This window comes from Podarcis erhardii, assembly GCF_964252035.2.
Source record: "Podarcis erhardii genome assembly, chromosome: 12".
In the NCBI taxonomy this organism is placed as follows: Eukaryota; Metazoa; Chordata; class Lepidosauria; order Squamata; family Lacertidae; genus Podarcis; species Podarcis erhardii.
The window spans coordinates 12,474,485-12,493,557 of record NC_138513.1 but is presented as its reverse complement, the minus strand read 5'-3'; the positions used below and the strand labels follow the sequence as shown (position 1 = coordinate 12,493,557).

Below are 19,073 nucleotides of genomic sequence, written 5' to 3'. Positions count from 1 at the left end.
CCCCTTGGTTGGTGGCCATTGCTGGCCCTGTCTTCCATGAATTTGTGCAGTCCTCTTTAAAAACCTTCCAAGTTGGTGGCCATTCCTGCAGGAGTCAGTTCCATAGTTCATGTCTTCATGCAGCACATAGTTACTTTCTTTTATCTGCCCTGAATCTTCCAACATTCAGCTTCACTGGATGTTCACAATTTCTAGTCTTATCAGAGACGGAGTTGCTTCCAGCACTGTTGCAAGTTCTTCCCTTCCCTGCCTTCTTCACAAGCAGGGCTATCATTAGGCAACTAGGCAGCTGCCTAGGGTGCAGATTTCAGAAGGGAGCAGTGCTAACCTTTGAGGGTCAAAGTTTCTGTTCTGTCTTATGAATTTCTGATAATATTTTATTTTTATATTTTGAAGAATTTTATCATTTTTGAAGTGATTCATACATTGGAATTGGGAGTTTTATGTATATATGAAACAGATGGACTGTAGAGTTGATTGGGGGTTATGCTAATGCATTAAATTTTAAATCTTACAGTCACTTCCTAGTTTCTTCAATTTGATTCATTCTATACTTATTTTTTAGCATTGACTCAGCATTGGCAAGTTCTAACTAGCCATGTATATCAGATTTAGGCATAACTGTTAAGCCATTGAGCAAAACAGGATGGCAGAGTTAGATCAATGCTTTGAAACCACCGGGAGACCATATTGGTTGTCTATATGATGCTTTAATGGAGATCTTTGATGACAAAAGCCTACAAGGTTTATCTGGAAATACTTGTCAAATTGAAGCTAACCCCTTGCTGATGAAATTTGTAAGTTTGCGGTATCCCTTGTTACATGGTACAACATCCTTGCTGAAGTCAGTCTTACAAGCAAGCTATTACAAAATATGGAAGCTGATTTAAATTCAGCTACAAGCCAATTGCAAGTGACCAAGAATTACCCCATGGGCTTCAAGTGATGAGTGTTTTCAACAAGTTTTAATAGATGCTACTGACATTGCAAAGGAGCTAGAAATACTAACAAACTTTGAACAGAACATACTAGAAAAAAGCATAGGAGAAAGAAACAGCAGTTTGAATATGAGAAGGGGCATGGCAAGACCAAAGCAGAAATTCAAAGCAGGTTTTTACTATGCCGTCTGAGACATGGCCATACTATCTGCTGAAGAGAGGTTCTAACAGCTACAACAATATAATTCCCTATTTGGCTTCTTCTGTGATATATACAGTATCAACAGCAACAACAAAAAGTCTACTGGAGAGGTACTTAAGACCTGCAAGAATTTGGAGGAACCATTGATGCACAATGAAAACAAAGATATTGATGCTGAAGATCTGTGCTGTGAACTTAGAGCAATAGCTTGAATACTTCCAAAGTCTATGCTTCCACAAGGAGTACTTCTCTTCTTACTACAACAAAAAGTCCTGGATAATGTGCCTAACATTTCTGTTGTTCTAAGGATCTTTCTCAAACTTCCAGTATCAGCGGAAGGTGGTGAATACAGTTTCTCAAAGCAAAAATGTGTATAAAAAAACAACTCAACAATGTTGCAAAAGAGACTAGTTGGCTTGACAACTATATCAATTTAATGTGCCCAAGCATCAGTAAGTGACCTGGAGGAATTGCAAAGGAAAAGGCACACAAAATGAGATGTTGAAGTGCCTGAAACTGGAACTTTTAAGAAACTTAAATTTTAACATCACAATTCCCAAGATTCCACAATCCCACAATTCAAAATTATTTGTGCGCTAAAACATTATTATGTTTTGTATTTGTGAAACATAGTCAAAGACTGTTGTATTTGTAGTCCTGCAATTTAAAATAAATCTAGCAGTTTCAAGTTTTGTGCTTTTCATTTTTTTTCTACAAAGACACCTGCTTTGGAAAACCGAAGTTAGCACTGCGTCAGACCAACACAGCCACCTACCTGAATCGGGAAATAGTGTGTTAGTTTTCTTGGAGAGCCAGTGTGGTGTAGTGGTTAAGAGCGGTAGTCTCGTAATCTGGGGAACCGGGTTCGCGTCTCCGCTCCTCCACCTGCAGCTGCTGGGTGACCTTGGGCTAGTCACACTTCTCTGAAGTCTCTCAGCCCCACTCACCTCACAGAGTGTTTGTTGTGGGGGAGGAAGGGAAAGGAGGTTGTTAGCCACTTTGAGACTCCTTAAAGGGAGTGAAAGGCGGGATATCAAATCCAAACTCTTCTTCTTCTTCTTGATTATTATCCTAGCACTTTCCCCCCCATTTTCTAACGGTGTTCCTTTCACACTACAGCACTTGTTGTGTTATGGAAATGCAACTTTTTGACTGATATACCAGCAGGTCACACTAAATTTGATTCGTGCGAGGGGGCATGGGGTGGCCCAGCAACTAAATGTCACTGGACGACATTGCTGCTGCTCCGCCCTTTCTGCACATGCATGTGTCTGTCCTCTTCTGATTCTCCCATGAAAACAGCAGGAAAGAACTTTATGCTGGGAAACCCATCCAGATTTTGTGACTTTATTCCCATGATTTTCTTAATGGGTTTGTGGGGTTGCAAACACTTTTGTTTTCTTTCTGGATGCAAATAACGTGGAAATAAGCCTTCAACTTCCACTAGATTTCTAGTAAGTTGTTTCCTATATGCAAAGACCACAGCGGGGTTTGGAGTGTAAGAAAATAGCAGACTATGTTAAGAAGGATGTTAAAGAGGATGAAATTAGGTAAGACGGAACCTTAAAATGCAATTGTATGTAATTTGGGTTACAAACATCGGTGTTGGGTGAGTGGGAAGTCACTAGTTTTGTTGAATTGGAATATAACTGTTGAGTAGCAAATGTAACTTTCAATATGGAAAAAGAATCTTATTTTTAAAAAATTAACAATTGAAACTTTGTATCAATTCCTTGAAGTTTCCCTGGGGATAAGAAACAGCTCTAAAAGTCACACCCCTGATTCCATCCTTATTGCATGTAATATGCCCGGCAGTGCACACACCTGGACGCTTAGAGCAGTGCAGAAATGTCTTTTTTTTCCCTTTCATAAAGAATGTGCTCTGGAGGTACAATAGAGAAGCAAGAGGAGAGATCCAGATTTTTTTAAAAAAAAAAAATTCTTAAGAGGTTTGAGATGCATAAAAATCTCTGAGTTTGGGGAAGTTCAAACTAATTTTATAAACCGTTCACCCAGCTCTCCTTTCCGTTTCCCATCTCATTTTCTCTTCTAGCTAAAAACAAATACAGCAAATACCAGCAGACCTTGAAAAACACATTAAAATTGTGCGCATGGTTCCTCCTTCTTTCAATATATCTCTGCTAAATTGAAACACTGCTATATTTCCGAAGTGACAGCTTTAAAAGAGAAAGATGACACTGGACTTGAACTTTTAAAAAAGGAAAACATCCAAATTAGCTTGGTTTGTTTTCAAAACTTAGAGCAGGGAGGAGCCCTCTCACCTCTTGTGGAAAGAACACTTATTAGCCGCATCTCCCAGATAGATGCTGTGTCACCAGTTCCACAGTGTTGCGTTGTTCCCTGACTTTTGGAAATGGATAATAATAATCACAAACCATGCAGCTTGGGGGGGGGGTGAGCTGTAATTTTGATTTCACATTCAAATACGTGTTTCTTTAAATTTGTTCTGGGATTGCCAGTTATGTTTGCTCACCTGAGCCTTAATCCTTTCTCTCACCTCATCATGTCAAAATTTACTTTGTCTTTTTATGCGCGGACATCAGCAGGAAGCTTCGTGTGGAGACACCAGGGTGGAGTCTCTCTGCCTTGTTTCCTGACTCCTTTTTATGCATTAAAAAAGATAAGCAGTAATCTTGTGCACTCTGCCAACCAGACATGTGGGGTTTTTTGAAGTTGGCTGTCTGTACTTGAGTGCCACACATTGCGTGAGAAACCTCACTTAACGCCAAGGGTGTGCAAAGCTAGTGCACAATCCTGCCATTCATTAGAACTCACAGCCATTGCGTATGCTACAATCCTGCGAAAGCATTGGAAAGGTGCAGAATGTGCAACTGGCCACAGGATTTGGCTTTCCCGTATCCCCCTTATGGTAGCAAAGAAGCGCTTGGAAGCATTGTGCAATGCCTGCTGAATTTCCTTTGCGCATAAGAGATAATGGCCCTGCTGGATCAGACAAAAGGCTGCCTAATCCTGCATTCCCTTGAAGGACAATCAGGTGGGAAGTCTGCAAGCAGAATATGAGGGCAACAGGCATCTCCCATTGGACTTGGTACAGTGGTAGCTCGGGTTAAGAACTTAATTCATTCCGGAGGTCCATTCTTAACCTGAAACTGTTCTTAACCTGAAGCACCACTTTAGCTAATGGGGCCTGCTGCTGCTGCCACGCCGCCAGAGCACAATTTCTGTTCTCATCCTGAAGCGAAGTTCTTAACCTGAAGCACTATTTCTGGGTTAGCGGAGTCTGTAACCTGAAGAGTCTGTAACCCAAGGTACCACTGTATTTGGTACTCTGTCTAACCATCAAGACTACTAGCTCCCACTGCATGCCATTGGCTGCCAATGGCAAAGCAGAGAAATAAGCAACAGGGTGTACTCCTGATATGAGTGAGTGCACTTAAACATTACAGGGGGTGGATGTAGAACTTAAGATGTTGAGTAAGTAGAACACCCATCTTCACTAAATATCACTTGCTGGAGGAGGAGAAGGGGCACAAGCAGAAGAAGACTATTATGTAGCATCATGCCCTTCTTGTGAGCTTCCTGGAGGCATCTGACTGGACACTATACGAAACAGGATGTTGGGCTGGGTGAGCCTTCCCCAGCCTGGTACTCTCCAGTGTTGTTGGTTGACAGCTCCCATTGTTGGACATGCCAGCTGCATCTCATGGGAATTGGTCCAGCAACATCTGGAGGGAACCAGATTGGAGAGTGATGAGCTTGATATTATTATTATTATTATTATTATTATTATTATTATTATTATTATTATTATTTATACCTTGCCCATCTGGCTGGGTTTCCCCAGCCACTCTGGGCGGCTTCCAACAAAGTATCAAAATACAGTAGTCTGTTAAACATTAAAAGCTTCCCTAAAGAGGGCTGCCTTCAGATGTCTTCTAAAAGTCTGGTAGTTGTTCTTCTCTTTGACATCTGGTGGGAGGGCGTTCCACAGGGCAGGGGCCACTACCGAGAAGGCCCTCTGCCTGGTTCCCTGTAACTTGGCTTCTCACAGTGAGGGAACTGCCAGAAGGCCCTCAGCACTAGACCTCAGTGTCCGAGCAGAATGATGGGGGTAGAGATGCTCCTTCAGGTATACTGAACCGAAGCCGTTTAGGGCTTTAAAGGTCAGCACCAACACCTTGGTCTCACCCAGGGTTTGCTGGATGATAGTATGGGAGTCCCAATGAATTCTGTAGGGCTTTGCCCCTTGCCATGGGTAAAAAAGCTAAAAAATATAATGTAAAAGAAATGCAAGAGAGAGAGAGAGCATGTCATTCTGCTTGATTTGCAAAATTGATTCAGGTCTCAGAATTAAACTTCACCCATGGAGAATTTGGGGGGATCTCTTTTTAGCACAGAGTGCCTTGATAACAGTTCTACGAAAGGGAGGGACAGAGTTAAGGCAAAATGTGCCTTTCAAAGGCAGGATTATCAATAGCATTTGAGTTCATGGTCACACAACCTGAAAACAGATTTCCCATTTTTCATCTTTAATAGCTCTCCTAGCTGGCTAGCAAAAGGTGTTTTCAGTCTCATTCATTTTTTGCAATACTGCCAAAACCTGTGTCCTTTTTTTACAGAGTGTGGATACTTAAGAAAATTTATTGTTCCTACACATTGTTTTGAAGTGAGATAATGTCTTTTGTCAAGAGCGACCATAATATTTTGCATAATTCCAATTTTAATGAAAAATAGTGGTTTATATACTGATTTCATTTGACTTGTTCCATTTCAGTTTTAGAACTCATTAAAATGTAAATGATAGCAATGGAGAAATCATTCAATTTACGTTTTCATGGGAGTATGAAAAAAAAAAGACCTGCCCACCTCCCAAGCAAACATTTGGTGCTTGCATCAAATGCTAGGGAGAGAGATAAAACAAGGCCAGTTGGTGCCTCTGGAAAGATAATGCACTGCAAACCCAGACATAAGACCATAGCTGCCTTATATTGAATCCAACCATGGGCCTATCTGACTCAATATTGTCTACACTGACTGCTATTGGCTATCCAGGTTTTCCAATGGGATATTTCCAGCCCAATCTGGAGAGGCCAGGGATTGAACCTGCGACATCCTGAATGCAAAGCAGACACTCTACCACTGAGCTGTGGCCCAGAGTTTCCTGGGAAGAGGGATCAATGGATAAGCCATTCTGGGAATTATAATTCTGTGCGGGAAATAAGGGTCTCCTAACAGCTCTCATCATCCTCAGTAAATTACACTTCTCCTGTTTAAAGTGCTATGATTCTGCTTTAAATATATAGTACAGATGGGGTCAGAGATTCTTTCTTTCCGTCTTACAATACTAGAACTTTAACCACCCAAGGAAAATTGATGAACAGACAAAAGGAAGCACTTACTCCGTAACCAACTTAAGGAATTCACTGCTATGGGCTAAATTGGCTTTAGAAGTTTCTTAGGAGTTTATTGCATTTTTATTTCTTTGGAGAACGGGTACGTCCACATGTTCTGTATATTGAGCATTCACCCTGATTTGTCTGCAAGGAGATATATGGTGTTGACTAGCCAATGAGCATTTGTTCTGATTTGTTTGTGGTGCAGTTAGATGGTGTTGCATCAAAGCAAGTGTTCTGCCACACTTTCCCAGCTTATTTCCCTATCGCTGTCCTTCTCACAAAAATGCCGATCTTTAGGAGAAGCGTGTTTGTTGTGCAATCCCTTTCTTCAAATCAAGCATTATTGCGCAATCTGAATTTGCCACTATGTGATTGAATCCTGCCTTGGGTATGTCAATGGCTATTAGCTGCAGCAAATAGGACCTGAAACAGAAAGTGGCAGTGTGGAGTGCTCCCTGCTCTGGATTCTATCTGCTCCAGATAGAATCTCCCCACTTGTCTCCCCACTTCCAGCTTCCATTTTTCACCCATTCAGCAAACATTCCATGGCTACTGAGTATGCTCTGTTGCCATTTGGCTACTTTGGGGATTTACAGACTCCCCCCCCCCCATGCACTCACACTTTTAGGGTTCCCCCAGCAGATTTATTACAGTTTCACAAACCTTGATTACTGATATCTCTCTTTGTATATAAAGGTAAAGGGACCCCTGACCATTAGGTCCAGTGGCGGACGACTCTGGGGTTGCAGCGCTCATCTTGCTTTATTGGCCGAGGGAGCCGGCATACAGCTTCCGGGTCATGTGGCCAGCATGACTAAGCCGCTTCTGGCAAACCAGAGCAGTGCATGGAAAAGCCGTTTACCTTCCCGCCGGAGTGGTACCTATTTATCTACTTGCACTTTGTGCTTTCGAACTGCTAGGTTGGCAGGAGCAGGGACCGAGCAACGGGAGCTCACCCCATCATGGGGATTTGAACCGCTGACCTTCTGATCGGCAAGCCCAAGAGGCTCAGTGGTTTAACCCACAGCGCCACCTGCGTCCCTCTTTGTATATAGATGCTGCCATATATATTTTTTTCACATGAGGAGCGACACTCACAGCCTGAATATGTGACACAGAGGTAATGATGCCTAAATGAAACCTCAAATGGAGTATATCTGTGAATGCAAGATCCTGGGGCAAGCAAAAGAGAAGAGCAGTTGCCTAATTGTGAGTTGCAGAGAGAGATATTTTGCCCCCCCCCCCCCCCGCCGTTGGAAACAGGATATAAGGCTGCATGTACTCACAACCTGATCTTTCAGGGCTCTTTTTATATCATAACTGTGTGCAGTTGGCTGGTAAACAATAATAAATGATAACAGCTTACCACTGAGAGACTAAATTTTGTGGGTTTTGAAAAAGGCCTAATTGTAGCTGAAATACCCACAATACAGCCTAGCGCAGTCACTTTCCTTCTCATCCCAAGGTGCTCATCTGCTGTTTAATCCGTCTCCCCATCCCATCCATCACATAAATGAAATGTGGAACAGCCCCATGTTTCTTCAAGAGGCTATTAGCCTGCTAAAGCAAGTATTTGAGTCTTGATTAGATTAAGTAAGTAGACATGGACTTCACATTACAAATGTACTTTCCATTTAATTTATAGCTCAGATGTCAGAAAATCTGATGAACCATAATCAGCGATAAAGCGATACCTTGGTATCGCCAGTCCCAATATATTAAGGTCACTAGTACAGTGCAGTAAAGTTGCTTAAGTCAGTATTCCTATACGCTTTTTTATTTTCAGGAAGTCATAAATCTCAGATATCCCCCCCCCCCCCAAAGCAGGGGTACTTCTGAACTGAAACTGCCTCTGCAAGGGTTTGGACAAAAAAGTACAAGCTGCTTTCAGAAAATACCATCTCTGTCTTCTCATATTCCTAGACCTGTGTGCAGTGTTGTCACACAACCCACATCAAGCCTGCTCAAAGGCAGCTTTAAGAGCTATTCTATATAACTGATGGGCACACATCACTTCCAGGAGTGTATCAGTGGAGACTGGTGACCCACCTAGGATGTTTTAAGGCTCTGGTTGCACAGGCCAGCATTGTTACATTTGGGGTGGTCTGCACAGCTAGCACAATTTGTGCATTCAGGGTCACACCTTTCTAAAGAAAAGGTGCTGACATTTCCATGCAGATTGCATGGAAGGGCATCTTTGAACCCGAATCAAAGCTGAGGAAGCATTTGTGTAGTCTGAAAGTCCAGAATGCTGGCAAACCACAACCACTGTCACATCACAGATCAGATAGTAAGTGGAAGGCAGGAGCTAAGCACCGAATTACTGAAATGAAGAATCAAAACGTGAGACCCCAAACTGGGAACCTAGCAAAGAAATTATGGAAAGCACTACAGCATTGTCTGAAAGCACCACAAAAAATGACAATGAGAACTAAGATAGACTGAACCACTGCCCTGTTGCACACTTTGTACAGTATGTGCAGTTTCACAGTTTTTGTATCTGAACTATCAGTGTAGCCTATCTCACAGGGCTGTTGTAAAGATAAAAGGAGGGGAGGAGAGCTCCTGGGAGGAAAACCAAGATAAAAATACACAACAGGTAGAAACAAATACTGTAATACTTTTAGCAAAAAGCAAACCAGTGATGACAGGCAGACAAGCAGTGGCTGAGTGGGGAAAATGGAAACTCAAGGAGAGTGGAGCATTGCAATATTGTGATTTTTTTTCTCAGTAGGAAGGAAGCCTCATTTATCCAAGGGAGTTACTTCTAAGTAAAGCGTACCAAAGCCAGCAATTGTATTTTATACTGTAAAGGCTGCATACTTGGGGAGTGAATGAAAGAATGTGGACACAGAGGAAAGTCCTTAAGCAGATATACCTCACTACACAGACGGGCTCTCATCCCCTGTCCAGCATCACACTAACAGAAACAATGAGTTTCTTCTGTTTTTGTTTTTTCCTGCTGCTCTGGGTAACACCATCCCACTCTACCAGCATTCCTTACCTAGATCATTTAGCAACAGTGATTAAATTAATAAGCACCCTTAGCAGCAGCATCTTATCTTCCTAATAAGCATCTGAGCATTGCCTTCACAGTTTGCTTTCTAACTTTCTTCCTAGATGTCCAATCGGCTTATTACTATTACTATTACTATTACTATTACTATTACTATTACTGTTGTTGTTGTTGTTGTTGTTGTTATTGAAAAGCTAAGAGTCTGGGGTCCTTGTTGGACTGTGGCCCAGAATATGTATACCCCCTGTGCTTCCCTGTTGACCACCCTGACTCCAACCTAGTAAGTCATAGCCTGCACAAGCCCAGTTTTGACTGACATTGAGTGGGAAGGTTTGAAGGGGGGTTGCATTTCCTGCAACTGATCACAAGGGACAGTGTAACCACAGTCAACTGAACAGGTTTACAAGTGGCATCTTCAGACCTTCCTGCTCCAGGTTGGAGGATCACAGTGGAGGGGGTGGTGTGCATTGAACTACAATTAATGAAACCTGATTGAGGCTAAAGTATTATTTGATTTGGCAGTAATTTCCAGAAAGAGAAGTATCAAAAGTGTGATTCTAAGCCTTTAGCTAATTCCATGCTCAGATGTTCTTTCCTTTCCTTTCTACTTTATCCATATGCTTCAGTGCTATGCTCCAGCATTCAAAACTGAGTCAGAGTCCTTATTAGTATCTGGATGAATCATAACTCCACCATCTTTTTCTTTCAAATGTCAAATTGGTGTAGCAGCAAAGCCGACCCTTAGCATTTGTGGAACCTACAGTTTAAAAAGTTAACTACATTGTCAGCCTTGTGCTGACAATGGATCAAGTGCTGAAAGAAATTTACTCCATTAAACAAAAGCAGTCTTTTAATTCCCTTTGGTTCCAACCATTTGCTTATCATGATCTAGCAGCACCCTGCATCCCAAATCAAACCTGCCAGCTGCTTAGAGTCACAGCTGCATTTAATTTAGTTCCTAAAAGAATCACCCCAATGTCCTCTTCCAACCTCAGGCAGATTACTTTAGAGCTTTGCTGAGTGGGTGATATTTTTTTCTCGCTGTCTCTCTTGACAAGAAAGGGCAGCCAATTAGAAGTCTACAGTCAAATTTAGTCCCTCAACTCACTGCTTCTTGGACTCGTTGCCTGGTTACAGTGTTGACACTGATGACACACTTCTATTAGGATCTAGACTCTAGGTGGTTGTCCAATGCCCTCTGGGCAGCCTCCCTTGCCTTCCTGCCTGACAGTAGTTAATAGCCCTACTTGTCCATTGGCCCTATGTGTAGTTCTGCCCCAGGTCTATATACTTCTTGACTCCTCTTTTTTCCAACTTCCTGTTCCTGCTTTTCATGTCATTGTCTATTTTGCCCCACTTCCTTTCTCTTGAACAACCTCCCCTGTACTCTACTCTTCTCTCCTATGTAGCTTACAGTTTAACATCATCTTAAGTGAAATTTCTTCAGTCATCTCTCTGATGAGGCCCTGGTTACCTCAGTGACCTGACTCCTCTGCTTTTCTCCTCATATATTCTCATCTCCCACCTACTGTTCTTTCTTCACCTTTCTCAGGCCCATTTATACCTTCCTTCCTTCATCTCCCACGCCTTCAGACTTTCTGTCCTTAGCTTCTCTAGCTCTCAGGACCTCTTCCTTGTCCTTGCTTTGCTTTGATACCAGACTAACTAGAACACCTTCCCTTTCCCTCACAGAAGCTGGACTGTGCAAATCCTATTGTTCCCCCAGACATCTGGGCCTTATGTGCCACCCTGCACAGCACTCAGCCAATGAGTGTCTGAGGCTTCAGTTCTGCAAGTGCAATGCAGAATAGATACCTTACACAACTGTGATTAAAAAACAACAACCCAAGACTGAAATGGGGGTATGAATTGGGGGTACAACACAGGGACATAAGGAAAGGTAAACTGGAACTCAACACATCTCCTGAGCTGATTTGTATAACAGTCTGATAAGAGCAATGTTTCTTTTGCCCAACAGCAGAGAATGCAGGGTGGGTTCACACCCTGATTCCTCGGATGTCTCAGCGCTTGCAGGAACGTTGTAACACTCAGCTCAGCTCGTGGCTGGAGGCGACAGACAACCGCCTCACCACGTGGCTGGAGCCGCCACACGGTAAGTTTTTTCAAGTGGGCATCACATGGCAAAATGTTAATTCTCTGAGTGCTTGATCAGTGTTTAATTTTCATTTGAAATGGGGGGGGGGCAAGAAAGAAACCGATCTTCTTTAAAAATGAAAAGGGGAAGGGGAATTTCGGGTTTGGGTGTGGAGTGATGTTTTGTTGCTATGAGGATACATTCTTAACTGGAAGCATCTTAACTGGATACATTCTTAACTGGAAGTTCAAATATTTACACCCCAACTGTCTTCAGCAAGTTTGGCAAGCTTCTGCCCTTGCAGATACACAACCCCAAGAATTGGAAGGGATTTAGGGTATCGCCCAGACTGACCACCCCTCTCAAAATAACACGCAAAATGCAATATATCATACCAAAAAAATGTTCTGCGGAAACATATATATTAGGCAAAATTGCATGTGAGTTTTATATCTCCTAATGTAAATTAGAAAAAAACCCACACAAAAATACTGGTGAGTTGTCATGAGAGCTTTTTATGTGGGGGGTGGGGAAGAGAGAATCTCAAACTTCATGTAGGAATGTGGAAAATTTTATTTAAGACTAGGAGAAAATGAGAATCTGGGGTCCGGGAACAAAATTCCAAATCAGTTCTTTGCATCTTCTGTTGTGGGTGGATATCTTTTTTATTTCTTTCTTTTAAGAATCTGGCTGGTAATGGTGGGAAAGCCCTTTCATTCTCTGAAACCGTGCAGATCTGCTACCAGTCAGAGTAGACAACACTAGGTTAGGTGGACAAACAGTATGATCAGGTATAATGCAGCCTACTAATCCTGGATGGTGCTAGTAGTGCTAGTAGTAGTGCTAGCTCAGAATAAAGTTGGAAGTTGGTAGCTGAGCCTCAGGTTGAGACTTCAGGTATTCTGATGCCCAGTGCACACACATTTAGATATCCTGTGAGACTCTTTGGTGAAAGGTGGAGCTGGTAAGAGACCAGGACCAGTTCAAGATCTTTTGCTACCACAGGCAAAACAAAACAAAAAAGTACAAGAAGATTCCCTCTCTTTCCACATGTAGAATCAGCCAGTGTTTGGCTCATATTTTGGCAGTGGGGATGGGACAGCATCCTTCTCTAGACCTGGAAAACAGCAGCTAGTTTAGGGGATGCAGGGCAGTCTAGTTTAGGGAGAATCCTAAGAGACTACCCTCCTGTCCCCCAGCATCTGACACCTGAGGCAGCTGCCTAACTGTGCCTAAAAGTAGAGCCGGCCCTGGGAGGGATAAGAAGGCGCCTTAGGTTGTGAGGTCTGTGCTTGGGGATTAGAAGTACCTGTTTTTCTCTTATTACATGCTCTGGCTCCCTAGTTAGGTTTTAGGTGCCCTGCAAGACCTTGGGATAATGAGCTTTCTCCTGCATCAGGTTTGCCAAATTCAGTCTGTAGTTTTGATGTATGAGGATGGAAAACATTAAGGACATTATACACACAAGCACACCGTTTGGCATGGGCTGTTTCTTTCCCCACAATTGATTTGCTGCGGTGTCTTGTAATTTATTCATGCAAGGAAACAATGATGGATGGTGTAAATTATTCTTCTTTTTCCCTTTTGACTTAAATAATAATTGCCAATATCTCAGAACTGTATGGAAATATAGGGGGAAGTCAGTATCCGCAAAGTGTTGTAAATTGTGGTGTTTGGTGGTAGCTTCCCCCACCTTCCTCCTTCAAAAGACATCTTTTTTAAAAAAAAAGTTTTCACTACTAAGGTATTGCCCTCATTATGAATGACATTGCTCAAGTTGTTATTCTTATTTTGCAAAGAGGGGGTTCCTAGAGCATCTTAAGGCTGCATAAGGTGTGAGGAATCACATCTAGCAATAGAAGAAAATTAACAAAACACTTTAATTTAAACACTAGGTTCTTCGAGTCTGTTCTTCTTGAAAGCTTAAGTTCCTTGTAAAGTTTTCAGTCATTTTTCCTTAAGGCAGTCTCTTCCGCAAAGGAAAAAGTTGGACACCCAGCTATCAATATCCCCTAGGCAGTTTGTGCTAAAAAGTGAAAACCATAAAAGCAAACGATAATCTCTAAAAATCAAACAGAGTAAAACCAACCACTGACCAGAGCTAACTAACTAAAATTGGCAATAAAAAGCATACAGTGGTAGGTACCTCGGGTTACAGACACTTCAGGTTACAGACAGACTCCGCTAACCCAGAAGTATTACCTCGGGTTAAGAACTTTGCTTCAGGATGAGAACAGAAATCATGTGGCAGCAGCCCCATGAGGGAGGCCCCATTAGCTAATGTGGTACCTCAGGTTAAGAACAGTTTCAGGTTAAGAACGGACATCCAAAACGAATTAAGTTCTTAACCTGAGGTACCATTGTATGGTCAGCTGGCTGCCTCCCCTGCCACAGCCCCAACCTGGCAGCTGCTTGCTCCCTTCCCTTGATTTCTTCATCTGTGCTGCCCTTCTAGCCGCCATGATGGTGGCGGCGTCAGTGGTGGCAGAGAGAGGCCAGCCAGATTGGCACATACATCGACCGCCTCTGCTCTGAGAGGTGCCTCTGCAGACCGCCTCTGAGAGCCAGTGTGGTGTAGTGGTTAAGAGCGGTAGATTCGTAATCTGGGGAACCGGGTTCACGTCTCTGCATGCAGCTGCTGGGTGACCTTGGGCCAGTCACACTTCTTTGAAGTCTCTCAGCCCCACTCACCTCACAGAGTGTTTGTTGTGGGGGAGGAAGGGAAACGAGAATGTTAGCCGCTTTGAGACTCCTTCGGGTAGTGATAAAGCGGGATATCAAATCCAAACTCTTCTTCTTCTGCTCCGGCAGAGAACTACTTCCCCCACATACGAGGGTTCCGCTTTATGAGGGTTCCACTTTATGAGGGTTCATCTTTCTCCCTGAGCTCAGCAGCAGCACTGGAGGGATGTGTGTGGAAAGGACATTCTGGGATCAAGTAAGAAGCAGGGATGGCTTCTGTAATTCCAGGAATATCCTGGGGAAATAAGGACACTTGAAGGGTCTGCCAGTGTACCTTATAAAGTTTTACAAGTGCTGCTGCATTAACTTCTTTCTCTGACTCCACCCACTAGCAGCCCTCAGAAGGTTGCCACCAAGCGAATGTGGCCCTCAGGCTGGAAAAAGTTCCCCTCTCCTGCTTTAGCTGCAACAGCTGTTGTCCTTCCCTGTAGCAAATGGCTCAGCTTGAGCCGTTTTGGTCGACAAGCACCTTTGTCTTACCCTCCTCCTTTTCCGTTTTACTATTATTCTCGCCAAAGCATCTACGTGACCTTTCTGCTGGCACAATCGTCGTCCGGATTGCATTTCCTAATTGTGCCGCAGCTTGACAACTCCACAGTTTGGTCTTGGGCCAAGAGGGATATTGTGTCGCTGCTCCTTCCGGGAGTCATGAACCCTCACGTTCACCTCTTAAGGCCTCTTGCTGGGCAGCTGGACGCTTTTCAAGGATAGCTGTGTTGACTTTGAAGTCCAGCCAAGCTGATGTAGCGCAACCTTCTGCTGCAACCCTCCGAGGAGCAAAGCGGCCTCCCCACAAAGTACTTTCATATGGCGGACTGAGCAATGTCTATTGAGGGTGAAGGGGAAATTAAAGTCCCTTGATTTCCCCTCCTCCTGCCTGCCAGGAGTAATGGCCCATGTACACCAACGGCAGATCTACTATTATGTTTAGAGGAGGGACAGCCAGAAAATTAGCTCACTTCCCATGTGCACTGGGTATGTTTCTGCTGCTACAGCGAAAAGGAAGAGTGAGGGAATTCTCCTGCTTCAAAGCAGAGGGCTAGCTGCAGAAAAACAAAATAGTATCGCCACCAATGGCACCTCCAGGATCACTTGAAGGTGGTGATATTGAATATTAGCCCAGTTGCCATCATTTCAAATTTGAAAATATTACCTTCTTTCCATCTGTCCTTCAACCCTGGCCTCACTATTAGAAATCATCATCTAATAATAATAACTAATCAGAAAGATTTATATACCACTTAACAAAATTTTCAAGCCATTTTCAGAAAATAGTATAAAATATTCATAATGAAATTTCTGTTCATAAGAAAATAATGATAAAACCAACTGACTTTTTTTTAAAAAGTAGACATGATAATTTTTTAAAATATATATAGATAAAATGAACAACTTTAAAATTAAAAGTGCATTGTAAAGTTACAAGGCCGGGTAGGCTTAATAATTATATAACTATGCAAAATGTATTGCATCAGGGGAACTTGCTTTGCAAAAATGCGTACGATAGGCAAAATTGTTTACAAAAAATGCACACACGAATTTTGCACTAAAATGCTGGTGAATTTTCATGAGGCCTTTTTTAAAAAAATTGTGAATTGATGTAGAAATATGAGGGCCTGAATTTAAGACTGGGAAAATGAGAAACAGAGAGAAACTGAAATGGACAGATCTGCCCATCCCTCTCTCCCTCCCTCTCCGGTGGTCACGAGTTGTGCAGGCCTGATCTATACAGCAATGCTAAATGGGAGGGTTTTGCAAGATCTCTCTTACGCATCTGTCATTGTGCTTCCATCGTCTCCCACAGCAGCGTTAATGCAAGTGGAATTTCCCTTCCCCTCCCTTTCTGGCTGCACTGCTGGCTGTGCCAGTCGGGTCTTGACTTTAAAGTATTGTGCTTTTTTCCCCTTTGCTCCAGTCTGCTGCTGGTGTTAATGCTTAGTGACAGTTACTCAGTGCTAATGATCACCTTTGGGGATTTTTCAGAGTGCTTGCCTCTTGCTGGTCACTGGTGAAATGTAATCAATAAATCTGCCAACCCAGCTTTTCATGCTGCCTTTCCTCTTGGAATTGAATGAACACCACTATTACTGATTTGTGACAAGAGTCCCCCCTTAGCAGCTAAGGGAGCCCCCATATGGTATTCGGCCAGTCCGACTGATCTGCAAAATAGTCTGGTAAATCTGAAATGAGTGGAAGGGAGAAGAAGGAGTGTGGCTTGCCACATAGTTGTTCTGTGATATGTAAGTCCTGCTTCAAATAATACACAAAGGAAAATCAGGACAGAAGGGTAATTTATGGCCGTGTTCTGATTTGTTAAAAGTGTGCTTCTTCCACATGTGCCCATTAACATGCATTTTATAGCTACAGTGCTGGTGTTCACAACATGCTTTCTTTATGTATACAGGCAGCCCCCCATTTATGTGGGGGTTACATTCCGAGGCACCGTGCGTTTAAGTGAAATTGCATATATTCGAAACACAGTTGGAAAAGCCTGGAATCACATTCTAAACGTCTGGAAACCCTTGAAAAACTATTTTAAAAACCAGCAGCACTTACCAGACTGACTGCCAAACTGCACCAAACTCCACCACAATCACTCCCTCCAAACCTTCTTGCTCAAACTCTAACTCTCCACAGGCCTCAGCGGTCGACACAAAGGCTCCTGGGATTACTAGGGGCTGTTTTTGCACCTTTTCTGTCCTTTCTGGGCTCTTTTAAGGCCATTTTTGCCATTTTTAAAGTCACTTCCGGGTTCAGCACCATGGTCACGGTTACACATTTTGATTGGTCATTGCCTGTATATATGTATGGGCTAAAGGGACGCGGGTGGCACTGTGGCTTAAACGACAGAGCCTAGGACTTGCCAATCAGAAGGTTGGTGGTTCGAATCCCTGTGACAGGGTGAGCTCCCGTTGCTCAGTCCCTGCTCCTGCCCACCTAGCAGTTTGAAAGCACACCAAAGTACAAGTAGATAAATAGGTACCGCTCCAGCGGGAAGGTAAACGGTGTTTCCGTGCGCTGCTCTGGCTTGCCAGAAGCGGCTTAGTCATGCTGGCCACATGACCTGGAAGCTGTACGCCGGCTCCCTCGGCCAATAAAGCGAGATGAGCGCCGCAACCCCAGAGTCAGCCACGACTGGACGTAATGGTCAGGGGTCCCTTTACCTTTACCTTTATGTATGGGCTACAGTCATCATTCTCTGCCTGCTAGCACAATGGCTCTTACACTGGCAGGTGCATGAGTTTTTAATGTTGTGTTTAATGATAGGATGGTATCTGCAGAATGCCCTCTCCTGCAGGACACAGTGGTCATTTGGGTATGTGGGGAAATGAGGAGGGGTTGGGTCTGTAGGAGGTGTGGTGATCATTTAGGCGTTTTGTTGAGGACAGTGCTGTGTGAGCACTGTGATAAACCTACATTTGTGAGCAGTGACGAATCCACAGTATACTGCAATCTGGCAGTGCAGTAAGTTCATCCCTCAGTGGTAGATGTGAACGTGTTTTGGGTGTCTAGCCTCTGACAATAAAGACCAGTAGCCACAGAAGGAATGAGCTCCTCTGCCAATACTGACAGCTCCTCAAGGGTGCTGGGTGCGAATGCTGGCCCAGATGTAACCCACCCTGTAAGTTAGCTCTGGTATCCACTGGATTTGGTACTGCATGTTTTAAGGGGCACCAGCAGAGAACTTCATTCTTCCTTTGCTACCTTAATACCTGCTCAGTTTTCTCATTTGGAGAATGCACCCAAGAATAAATTGGCAGTCCCTTGGGAGTACAGTGGTATCTTGGTTCTGAAACATAATCCGTTCCAGAAATCCATTCCAAAACCAAAGCGTTTCAAAAACCAAGGTGTGCTTTCCAATAGAAAATAATGCAGAATGGATTAATCTGTGCCAAACTTTTAAAAACAACCCCTAAAACAGCAATTTAACATGAATTTTACTATCTATCGAGACCATTGATTCATAAAATGAAAGCAATAAACAATGTACTGCAGTCACACAATCAATCCGTAGCTGAACTGGGTTCTTCATGGTCACACACAAAAAGAGCCACACACAAAAAACGCAAAATAAATAGCAAAAACAGACAGACTTCAGCATAACACTCGAAACAGAAGCGTGACACTCAAATCAGAAGCATAACACTCAAAACGGAGCACATTCGGCTTTCGAAAAATGTTCGTAAACTGGAACACTTACTTCCAGGTTTGCAGTGTTTGGGTTCCAAGTTGTTTGAGTACCAAGGCATTTGAGAACCTAGGTACCACTGTAGTGGGGTTTGTGGCATGTGAATAGTTTCTCCACCTCATGCAAGACGTACTAATTAAAAGGATGAGCAATGTTTTCTTGCCTTTTGAATGAAATACCTACGGACACTGTTGTCTGTTTATTACAGCAGATCACAGTGTAAGCTGACATTTATTTTTTAATCAATGACTGGCATTGCTATCCTTTCCAGCTGCTTTCTGTGGAGTAATAAACGACATTGGGATGGATGCCAAACCCTTTCCCAGAAATGCATCTAGCAACAGTGTTATTTGCTTTACAAGTTCTTGACATGGGTTGAATATCATCTGTAGTTTAATGGAGGGCCTTACTTACCATTAATGTGTGTGTGTGTGTGTGTGTGTGTGTGTGTGTGTGTGTGTGTTTGTGTATATTCCGGGGTGGGTGGGTTGGTTGGTACTTCATTGAGATGGC

At 43.1% G+C, this 19,073-nt stretch overlaps 1 protein-coding gene across 6 annotated transcripts in view; it reads left to right on the top strand.

Moving 5' to 3' along the window:
• Positions 1-19,073, top strand: part of ADARB2 (adenosine deaminase RNA specific B2 (inactive)) — a 372,833-nt gene that overhangs the window by 113,683 nt on the left and 240,077 nt on the right. For 3 of the 6 annotated variants that reach the window (XM_081834281.1, XM_081834278.1, XM_081834280.1), the window contains exon 2: positions 11,513-11,647. The exons of 2 other annotated variants lie outside the window; for them this stretch is intronic. In XM_081834281.1, the coding sequence (XP_081690407.1) occupies positions 11,513-11,647 (135 nt within the window). The remainder of the gene's footprint in view (positions 1-11,512; positions 11,648-19,073) is intronic. One more of the 6 variants, XM_081834279.1, reaches the window with a different exon arrangement.